Source organism: Tursiops truncatus, chromosome 8 (assembly GCF_011762595.2).
Source record: "Tursiops truncatus isolate mTurTru1 chromosome 8, mTurTru1.mat.Y, whole genome shotgun sequence".
Lineage (NCBI taxonomy): Eukaryota > Metazoa > Chordata > Mammalia > Artiodactyla > Delphinidae > Tursiops > Tursiops truncatus.
The window spans coordinates 20,403,237-20,413,836 of record NC_047041.1 but is presented as its reverse complement, the minus strand read 5'-3'; the positions used below and the strand labels follow the sequence as shown (position 1 = coordinate 20,413,836).

Sequence of the window (10,600 nt, the reverse complement as noted above, 5' to 3'; positions counted from 1 at the left end):
CCGGAGTAGAGCGCCGGAGGCAGTAGTTTGCACGGACTGGCGGCAGGTTCCCATCTACAAAAGGCAGAGCTCCCAGGGCGGGGGCGGGGCCGGCAGGAGGCGGGGTCCGGGCAGAGGGACAAGGTTCTGGCTATCAGAGGCGGAGTCCGAGCCAGCGAGAGGCAGATCTAGACGGGCAGGGGGCGCGGTTCTGGCAGTCGGGAGGCGGGGTCCGGGCCGGCAAGAGACGGGGCGAAGGCCCGCAGAGGTTGTGCTCTGTGCCATTAGGAGGCGAGGCTGGACACGCAGGGGGCGGGGTCTGAGCAGGCATGGGGCGGAGCCCGGGTGGACCAGGGCTGGCTCCGGATGGCTGGAGGCGGGACCGGTCCGGGCAGGCCTCCGCCGTCACCATGGCAGCGGGCACGCAGAGGCGACGCTATAGCAGGAGGAGGCCGTGCTCAGAAGGGCTGGGGACAGAAAGGCGGAACCACACATCGACGATTTAAGAGGTAGGTGCTGAAAGGTGGCGGGTACCTACCAGGAAAGTATTATTACCACCGGTTGAGCTTCCAGACCAGAACTGGGGACAAACGGAGGGGCGAGAGTGTGGTGGGAAGAAGGAGGTGGAAGTTTCAGGTTCCGAACCCTTTCCAAGCTTTGCAGGTTCTTAGTGTGCAGTTCTTGATTCAGACTTTCGGAGCTTGAAGACTTCCCGTTCTCAAGCTGCACACCATCCTCTCCAAATACGGTGGCCCCTGGGTTTGCTCCTGAGAGGGAAGATTCCTTAAGATGGATAGAGTACTGAAAAATGGAATCACAGCACAAAAAATAGTTGGAAATAATAGTATCAAGTACTTAGAGTATTTGTGAGAATTTAAAGCACTTGGAAGAGTTCATAGTATGTGCGCAAATGATGCCTATCACCATGATCATCACCACCACCGCTAGGCACCATTCTAGGCCTGTTCTCTGGCACAGATTTAGTGCAAGTGGATTCAGGAGAGGTGGCTAGAACACTGCCTGCACTACTAATTGGCAGAACAACACACTAGCCTGTTTCCTGTCAGCTGCGGGTAATAAAATGAACTCGCTTTCCAAGGGTTGTTTACTATGCTGGTCAAATAAGTTGATATAGGTGATAGCACTTTATAAACTTCAAGTGCTTTATAAAAATTTCTGCCTTGGAATGTAAGTGCTGCCTTTCTAGGTTAAAACTGAATTCCTGACGATGAAGGGAAGAGTGAGCCAGAAGCAGAGCTCCCGGTTATTTCTCCTCATCGTCTTCAGAATCCTTCCTATGATCTGTGACTTAACGGAAGAAATTTTCACATATTGAGGTATGGGAAAGTCATTATGGCTTATACATAGTTTAACTTGAATTTTGTGCTAACTATAACAGCCTGTTTGTGGCTTATCAAACATACATTGTACATCTGCTTTAATCATTATAGAAAAGGGTGCATTGACTAGAAGTAAAGAATAGCCATGTTAAAAGTAAAGATTAAATGCCTCCCTTCCTGGGACACCAATGCTGCTACTCCTTCGATGATAAGACTCCCTTCCCAGGGGCCAAGGCCATACTGACTTGCTGTGTACATGCTGATCTGTTTGTTTGAAAGATTGAAGGAACGAATCTCTGATTTGTTTGATGTTCTTTGTTCTGACAAGATTTAAAACTGTGCTGAAAACCATGCTTCTCCAGAGCAGTTCCTTAGAGTTATTTGAGAAGCTATCTCTGGACTATAGTCCTCAGGTTGGTTCAAATAAAACTCTTTTCTATTTCTATTATAGATTGTTTATTGATTATTTCTGTCAACAGACTGATACATTTAGGGAGGAAGGAAAATGCATTCTTGCTTGACTGATAGGGAAGCACTTGCCTTTACTTATTACTATTAAAACCTAAGTCACTAGTATTAAAAATGCCACTGTGATAGCCCTGTTGTAATTATACTACCTTGGGCTGGATTTCCTGCTCACTGGGGTCCTATTTTTTCATACTTCCAGATGACTTAAATGGGTAGGCTTGGGGCAGGAACCTGACCCCTCTAAATTGGTTTAACTTTTGGAATTTTTTTCCTGACCTGTATTTTGGCATGGATCTTTCTCTTCCTATTTTAAGGTGGCCCTGATCCAGCTCTTCTAGGGACTCTGAAGATGGGTACCCAAGTGGTTAAGAGACTCTGTAACCCCCTGCTACCAGCAGAGCCCTCTGTAAGTTCTGGTACCATTGAGAGGAGTGTGATGACATTAATGGAATTTCAGTACAGCTCGACAACTGGGGGATTTCTCCATCAGTACTCAGATCCTGGAACAAAATTATAATATATTTGCTTTCTTTTCTAGCTTCCCCTTCTTGTGGAAATTCTGGGTCACTTGATTTATTATCTTTTTCTGGAATTAATAAAATCAGGCAGAGGTTGAAAATTTCTAGCAATTAATCAGAACATATGGATTGTTTAAAAGATTTCAATAACATGTGTTATAGAAATAATGTACATGGGAATTCCCTGGTGGTCCAGGGGTTAGGACTGCATGCTTCCACTGCAGGAGGCATGGGTTTGATCCCTGGTTGGGGAACTGAGATGCTGTGTGCTGCATGGTGCAGCCAAAAAAAAAAAGGAAATAATGTATGTGAATTATAGAGCATTTGGGAAAGAGTGCAAACCATGATTTTTTAAAAAACATAATCTTCCCAACTACAAGCAATCCTGTTAATATTTAGAATATTTTCTTCTAGTCTTTTTTCTATGTATATTATTTACATATTTGAGACCATATTATGCACATACTTTTGCCTTTTGCTTTTTCTGGCTCAATATTTGTTAATATGAAATTGTTAAAATATTTGTTTTCATATGAATACAAATGTTTGGTAGACATTATAATGGCTGTAATTTTCTTTTTTTGTTGTTTTATTTTTTCTTTTGAATTTTATTTTATTTATTTTTTTATACAGCAGGCTCTTATTAGTCATCCATTTTATACACATCAGTGTATACATGTCAATCCCAATCTCCCCATTAATCACACCACCAACCCCACCCACTACTGCTTTCCCCCCTTGTTGTTCATACATTTGTTCTCTACATCTGTGTCTCAATTTCTGCCCTGCAAACTGGTTCATCTGTACCATTTTTCTAAGTTCCACATATATGCATTAATATGCGATATTTGTTTTTCTCTTTCTGACTTACTTCACTCTGTATGACAGTCTCTAGATTCATCCACATCTCTACAAATGACCCAATTTCTTTCCTTTTCATGGCTGAGCAATATTCCATTGTATATATGTACCACACTTCTTTATCCATTCATCTGTTGATGGGCATTTAGGTTGCTTCCATGACCTGGCTATTGTAAATAGTGCTGCAATGAACGTTGGGGTGCATGTGTCTTTTTGAATTGTGGTTTTCTCTGGGTATATACCCAGTAGTGGGTTTGCTGGGTCATATGGTAATTCTATTTTTTGTTTTTTAAGGAACCTCCATACTGTTCTCCATAGTGGCTCTATCAATTTACATTCCCACCAACAGTGCAAGAGCATTCCCTTTCCTCCACACCCTCTCCAGCATTTGTTGTTTGTAGATTTTCTGATGATACCCATTCTAACTGGTGTGAGGTGATACCTCATTGTAGTTTTGATTTGCATTTCTCTAATAATTAGTGATGTTGAGCAGCTTTTCATGTGCTTCTTGGCCATCTGTATGTCCTCTTTGGAGAAATGTCTATATAGGTCTTCTGCCCATTTTTTGATTGGGTTTTTTTTTTTAAATATCAAGCTGCATGAGCTGTTTATATATTTTGGAGATTAATCCTTTGTCCATTGATTTGTTTGCAAATATTTTCTCCCATTCTGAGGGTTGTCTTTTCATCTTGTTTATAGTTTCCTTTGCTTTGCAAAAGCTTTTAAGTTTCATTAGGTCCCATTTGTTTATTTTTGTTTTTATTTCCATTACTCTAGGAGGTGGATCAAAAAAGATCTTGCTGTGATTTATGTCAAAGAATGTTCTTCCTATTTCCTCTAAGAGTTTTATGGTGTCTGGTCTTACATTTAGGTCTCTAATCCATTTTGAGTTTATTTTTGTGTATGGTGTTAGGGAGTGTTCTAATTTCATTCTTTTACATGTAGCTGTCCAGTTTTCCCAGCACCACTTATTGAAGAGACTGTCTTTTCTCCATTGTATATCCTTGCCTCCTTTGTCATAGATTAGTTGACCATAGGTGTGTGGGTTTATCTCTGGACTTTCTATCCTGTTCCATTGATCTATTTGTCTGTTTTTGTGCCAGTACCATATTGTCTTTATTACTGTAGCTTTGTAGTATAGTCTGAAGTCAGGGAGTCTGATTCCTCCAGCTCCGTTTTTTTCCCTCAAGACTGCTTTGGCTATTTGCGGTCTTTTGTGTCTCCATACAAATTTTAATATTTTTTGTTCTAGTTCTGTAAAAATGCCATTGGTAATTTGATAGGGATTGCATTGAATCTGTAGATTGCTTTGGGTAGTATAGTCATTTTCACAATATTGATTCTTCCAATCCAAGAACATGGTATATCTCTCCATCTGTTGGTATCATCTTTAATTTCTTTCAACGGTGGCTTGTAGTTTTCTGCATACAGGTCTTTTGTCTCCCTAGGTAGATTTATTCCTAGGTATTTTATTCTTTTTGTTATGGCTGTTAATTTCTTGACCATTCCTTTGTTGTTGGACTTTTAGATTCCCCTCCCTGCCTTGTGAATAACTAATTGATTTTCTCATTTAAGACTTTTTTCCCCTCAGGATACAGTTCCAGAAGTAGAATGCTAGGTCAAAGGCTGTGAACATTTTAAGTAATGTTACTTTTTAAAAGAAGAATTGCAGTGTCAGATTTTGTATACATCCTTCCGAAGGCAGAGCGACGTCAGTTGGGAGATAGGAAGGTCCTTGGTAGAAATCTGGCTACATCTTGCAACGAGACCCAGGGTCCTGCAGAAAGATTATTTCACGGTAGTATAATTAGTCATGTGGAACCTTAACACATTATAAATGGCAGTCCAGAGACATGGGGGCATTTACAGGTGTTTTTATTTAGAGAAACTCAGGGTCACTTCCAAAATATCCACCAGATGGTGCTAGTCCTAATCTAATTTTTACCCACGGGATAGTTGACAGATAACGTTTGAAATGTGAATTTTAAAAAATCATGTAGAATATATTTGCATATCTGCTTTGGTACAGTTTATATTAAGCACTAGCATCTGGTGACTACTTTGGCAGCATCCTACTCTAGTCTCACACCATTCTGTCTCTTTTTTCCTTTTTCTCCCCACTCAGTCTGTCACAATCACCCTGTACACTCTGTTCCTACATACTAATATTGGATTCTCTGTTTTACTAGTCTTCCTGTTACTATTCTTTCTTTTAGTCTTCTTGCCCTTCTGTGTGTTTGTATGTGTGTGTATTTATGTGTAACTGTGACTTCTTGAAGTTTTTGCTAAAAGAATAGGACCTGCTGTATATAATAGGTGCTCAGTATACATTTAATATATGTTTAATCAAAGACTGCATTGGTGAAGGAGAGGAAAGTATAGAAGAATACCAGAAATTGTTTATATTTGTCTTGGAAATTCAGTAAAAGAGATAAAAAAATCACATTCCTAAATTAACTATAAAGTGCTAAATGATACAGTATATAGCATGCTATCACTTTTAAGGAGAAGAAGCCAATATTTATTGAGCATCTACTATATGCCATGAAATATTCTTGGTTCTAGAGATAAATCAGTAACAAAACATACAAAACTCCCTGCCCTTAATGCAGCTTACATTCTGGGCAGAAGGGAGGCTGACAATAAACAAGTAAACAAGTAAATATTAGAGTATGCAAGATGGTGATGAATGTTAGGAAGGAAAATAAAAATAAACCAGGCAAAGAAGTTTGGGAGTGCTGAGGTGAGGAGGTGGTATCATTTTAAGTAGAGTGGTCAGAGAAGGCCAAACAGAATAAACACATTTGGGCGGAGACCTGAAAGAAGAGCAGGGATGCACCATCGGGTATCTGAGAGGTGGGTGTTCCAGACAGATTACGATCAGATCTGTCTTGATTTTAACAAACTCAGGAGTGGTCAGAGGCGTTCCATGAGGAAGTGGAACTTAAACTAGGCATAGTGAAGATTTGAGTAAATAGATTTGAAGCAGAAGTGTGGGACATTCTAGGCAGAGGGATAGTCATGAAGGTATAGAGGTGAAAATGAGCCCTGTGCATCTGTGAAATGGTGAAGAGCCTGTGAACTGAGCATAGGCAGTGAGGGGGGAGGCCTTAAGAGCTGGGCATGAGGAATTTATATCTGACATGCTAGGAAAAGGGAGTGTTTGAAGACATTTGAGCAGTTGAACAGCAAGATGAATGTGTTGCCTAAGGAAGATTAAGGGATGCAGACTGGCAGAAAAGCCTGGAGACAAAAGAGAGCAGTTTAGGAGCCAGGACACGTTTGGGACCTTTGCCGGTGGACGTGAACCCTTTTGTGTATATGTATTTATGGTGATGTCTCTGAAGATAAATGCAATAGAAATTGTAAACATATGTTACTGCCAAGGAACTTGCTAATGTGAGAAAACAGAAAAAGACTGAGAAATTATTTCAGAGAGTCATTTAAAATATTTCCATTGACAATTTTAATTATTTGTTTATTCAAACTGCCTTTCTGCTTCCTGATAGTTATTAATGATTGCCCATAATAGATGTGTTAAATTTTACATAGGTGTGAATTTCACACTTCTTAGTTCTCTGCAGGGAGAAGTCAGTCAATATTTTCACCAAATGACAGTTTTGTTTGAGGTTCAAAGTCTTACTTAGGCTAACATGTTATTATCTGTATTAATAGAAGTGACGAATCAGTTTGCCAGTGTTTCCTCCATTAGCTCATTCTTTCATTCAACTAAAAACATATGCTGAGTTTCTTCTATTCTGTAACATCATATAAAAATATTGCATAATGATTAAGAACCTGGACTTTGGCTTCACTGCTTAGTAGCTATGGGGTTGGGGCAAATTACCCTCCAGATCTCCCTTTCTGCGTATGTAAAGTGGGGACAATAAAAATAACTTACTGATTGTGGTAACTGTGACCATCACATGAGCTAATGTATGTAAGTGCTGAGTACAGGGCTTGGCACATAGTAAGAGCTCAATTTTGCTATTATTACTTTTGTAGATAGATATTTGGGTAGCTTTTAGTTGGTGAGGAAAGTATCTGCCTTTACTGTTTTTTTTTAATTTTATTTTATTGAAGTATAGTTGATTTACAATGTTGTGCTAATTTCTGCTGTACAGCAGTGATTCAGTTATACGTATATTTACACATTCTTTTTCATATTCTTTTCTGTTATGGTTTATCACAGGATATTGAATATAGTTCCCTGTGCCATACAGTAGGATCTTGTTTATCCATTGCCTTTATTGTTAAAGTAATGCAGGACTGAGGAAGCTTGGTATAATTTCAGAAACCAGGCAGTATGACAGAGATATGCAGAAAGCAGCTTGCTTGGACTCTTTGCCTCTGCTCCAGGCAGAGTGAACAAGAGGCCTGTAGCGGCGGGAGTGGTTCCAGCTACTGGACTGGCTTGCAGTTTTCCCTGGCTGGGGCACTACAGGATGCAGATCATTGTCCTAGTTATTCCTAGGTAATTTAGCTAACCCACTGATTCTCCCAGCTCTTGTGTTGATATCACAATAGGGTGAGATGGAGAGGATAGAAGGAATAGTAAATGTTAGTTCTGCTTAGAGCTAAAGCTTAATTCTTTACCTGGGTCACTTTCTAAGTCAGACCATGATAAGTATGGTGAACATATGTTTTGAGGAAAAAAAATAATTGGGATTATCTGGTCCAACAAGAATTTTTTGCTTTTTCCAAGTCTGAGCGGCAGACTCTATGTGAACATATTATAATTTTTGGAACATTCCAGTAGTTGTGTGGGGACAATGGAACAGAATATTTTGGAATTGTACTACCTAAATTTAAATGAATTAATATTAAATGCCATGTCAATTTTAGTTCCAACCTTGCATTTGCCACATTTCAAGTTTTCATTAGCCACCTGTGGTTCGTGGCCACTGGATTGGACAGCACAGATATGGAACATTTCCACCATCACACAAAGTTCTATTGGATACTCTTGCTGTAGAATATGTGGTTGGTATTATTATAGACTTCCAAGGAATAGTAGTCTTGGATCATATGCCCTATAATAGATCTTGTATCTATTTACCACAATTCTCTCTAATTCCTCCAGCATAGGGCAAACAGCATAGTACTGGGCCTCAGAGGCCTTTGGTTCAGATCTTAGCTCCTGTACTGACTTGCTAAGTGATTGTGAGCCCCTCTGCTAGCCTTGGTTCCTTCATCTGTGAGATGAGAGAGTTGGGCCAGATGAGATCTTTTTTTGGAGCTTTAAAATTCAGTGATTTAATGTCTTGCCCCAGGAATATTGAGTTCACAGGTCCTACTTTGATAAATAGCTTGTTGTTTGAGAAACAGTGACCTCTTGGCATAGATAACTGTCAGCAGAACCTCCCTCTGATGTCTCAATATTTTATGCTGTATCCAAAGCATGATGGGCTGTCAACCAATCAGAATCCTTTATCCGGGGATCCACCAACTGGGTGTTCTGGACTTGCATCACTAAGTATGTAGATGTGTTGCATACAACTTTATACTCTTGGGAGTTTCACAATTCTCTTTAAAAGGGGCCTTGTTGCATTAACATGGGTTAGTGACTCAACTGAGGGTGTTACACCATGAACTGTGGTGGCCGCGAGGGGAGTTCTTGGCAACCAAATTCCCCATCTAGAGGATGAAGGACAGTGGTCTTCTGACTTGTGGGCTGTTCGGGTTCAGTCTGAGTAGGTGTCATGGCTTTTCCCCAGCCTTAGCCAGAATTGAACCCACAGCATTCAACCAGCAGCAGCCACTTAACACCTCGGCTGACTTCTGCTTCCTCTTTGCAGTGGTCAGAGGGAGGGGTGTCTTTTCTCTTTGTGCTTAGCAGCTTTAGACATTCAGGCAGATGTGGTTAGTTCCAGCTGCTTTGGATAAGGATTTTCTTCTTTTCTAGTGACCTGAGGAGGAGGTCAGTTAGGTTGAACAAGAGCCATGACTGACTTTTCGTCCTAAGGTACTAATGGGATTTGGGGAGGGAATCTGGGCCTTTTGCAAAATCACCAGTGTAGAGTCCTAGCTCCTCAAATAGCCTCTGTCACTGTCCAGCTGTGTCCTTGGGCGAGGCCTGACCTTCTGCACGCCTTAACACTGTGTAAACCCTTCTGCCCATCTGGGATCACGAGGTGTAACATAATATGGGTGTTCTTTCAGCTTCCAGTTTTCCTATAGAGACAAGGGTGTGCACTGAGAGAAAAGATGATTAGTATTTTTAAAAATAAATATGACTGTGACTGGAATAACTAAAAACAGGGGAATAGCTCTCTGTGTCACTTGAGGAAGCTTTTACCTAACCCTTTCAAAAGTACCAGGACATTTTGCAGTTAAACCCATTTTCATTAAAACCCATTTAATTAATTTAAAACTCATTTAAAATATGGGTTTTACATTTTAGCAGTCATTTGAAAAAGAAAGACAGGTTTTTTGGTAAAACCTTGTTCATCCTTGGTTCACCCTTGATGTTTCTGTTGTGATCCTGTGATTGGTTTAGTACTACTTTATTAAATGTACCCTAATACCATCAATAACTAAAGCTCTCTCTATCCTCTTTTTGTGTCTTTCCTTTCTGTTTCCCCTTCTTTAGCCTAACTTCACTGTCCAGGCCCCATGTGGAAAAAGGTTGCTATTTTCAGCTAGTCTGGGGGAAAAAATAATCTTATGATTCACTCCCCTTCCTACCCACCTTGTGGTGGGGCACTTGAGGCCTTAAGTCATCAGAACTTGTGTGTGTCTGTATGTGTGCGTGTATGTGTGTGTGTGTGTGTGTGTGTGCGCGCGCGCGCACAGGACATGCACATACACACGCCGGCAGGCCAGCCTGGTTGTGTGTGTGTGTGTGTGTGTGCGTGCAGCGTACGCACACACGCCCATCCCCCGGCCCGGTGTGTGAGAGTGTGCGTGTGTGTGCGCGCCGCGGGGCTCTCCTTGACGCACGCCGGGCAGGGGGCCCCCAGCCAGCGCCCCTCCGCTGGGTGCGCGCCCAGCAGTTTCTATAGGAACCGCGACAGCGCCCGGGCCCCTCCTGCGGAGCCAGGGTGCGAGCATGCCCAGTGGAAGCCGCTAGTTTGGCTCGGGTCTAGGTTTCCAGTAAGTGGCATGCGGGACTCCGGAGACATCCCAATGAGCTGAGCCGAGAGTCTTTGTGTGCACAGGGAGAAGGAGGCGGTGGCCGCCGGGCCCGGAGACCCCGCCCCGGGGGCCCGGCAGGAACAATGCTAGCCTGCCTAACCCGGGGGAACTTACTGGACGTCCTGCAGGAGGGCTTCAATGAGGTAACTGTCCGCTCCTCCCGCACCCCAGCTCCCCTGCCCTAGCGCCTCCCGCCTAGTCTCTGGGAGGGGTCCTCTTCTGCCCCCATCCTCACCGGGACCCCAGAACAAACCCCCCACAGAGCCCTAAGGAAGCTAAGGTGGTGGGTACGGTACA

General features: G+C 42.0%; 1 protein-coding gene across 6 annotated transcripts in view; it reads left to right on the top strand.

Annotated features, from left to right (window-relative positions):
- The first annotated feature begins 372 nt into the window (after positions 1 to 372).
- DIXDC1 (DIX domain containing 1) overlaps positions 373 to 10,600 on the top strand; it is a 74,065-nt gene continuing 63,837 nt past the window's right edge. For 2 of the 6 annotated variants that reach the window (XR_012333332.1, XM_073808216.1), the window contains exon 1: positions 10,000 to 10,446. Coding sequence is in view for 5 of the 6 variants with exons in the window: in XM_073808216.1 (XP_073664317.1) it covers positions 10,387 to 10,446 (60 nt within the window). In the remaining variant the exon portion in view is untranslated. Of the gene's footprint in view, positions 489 to 1,186; positions 1,317 to 1,647; positions 1,733 to 2,101; positions 2,194 to 9,999; positions 10,447 to 10,600 lie in introns of those variants that run through there. The other 4 variants (XM_073808215.1, XM_073808214.1, XM_019941897.3 and 1 more) reach the window with 4 other exon arrangements.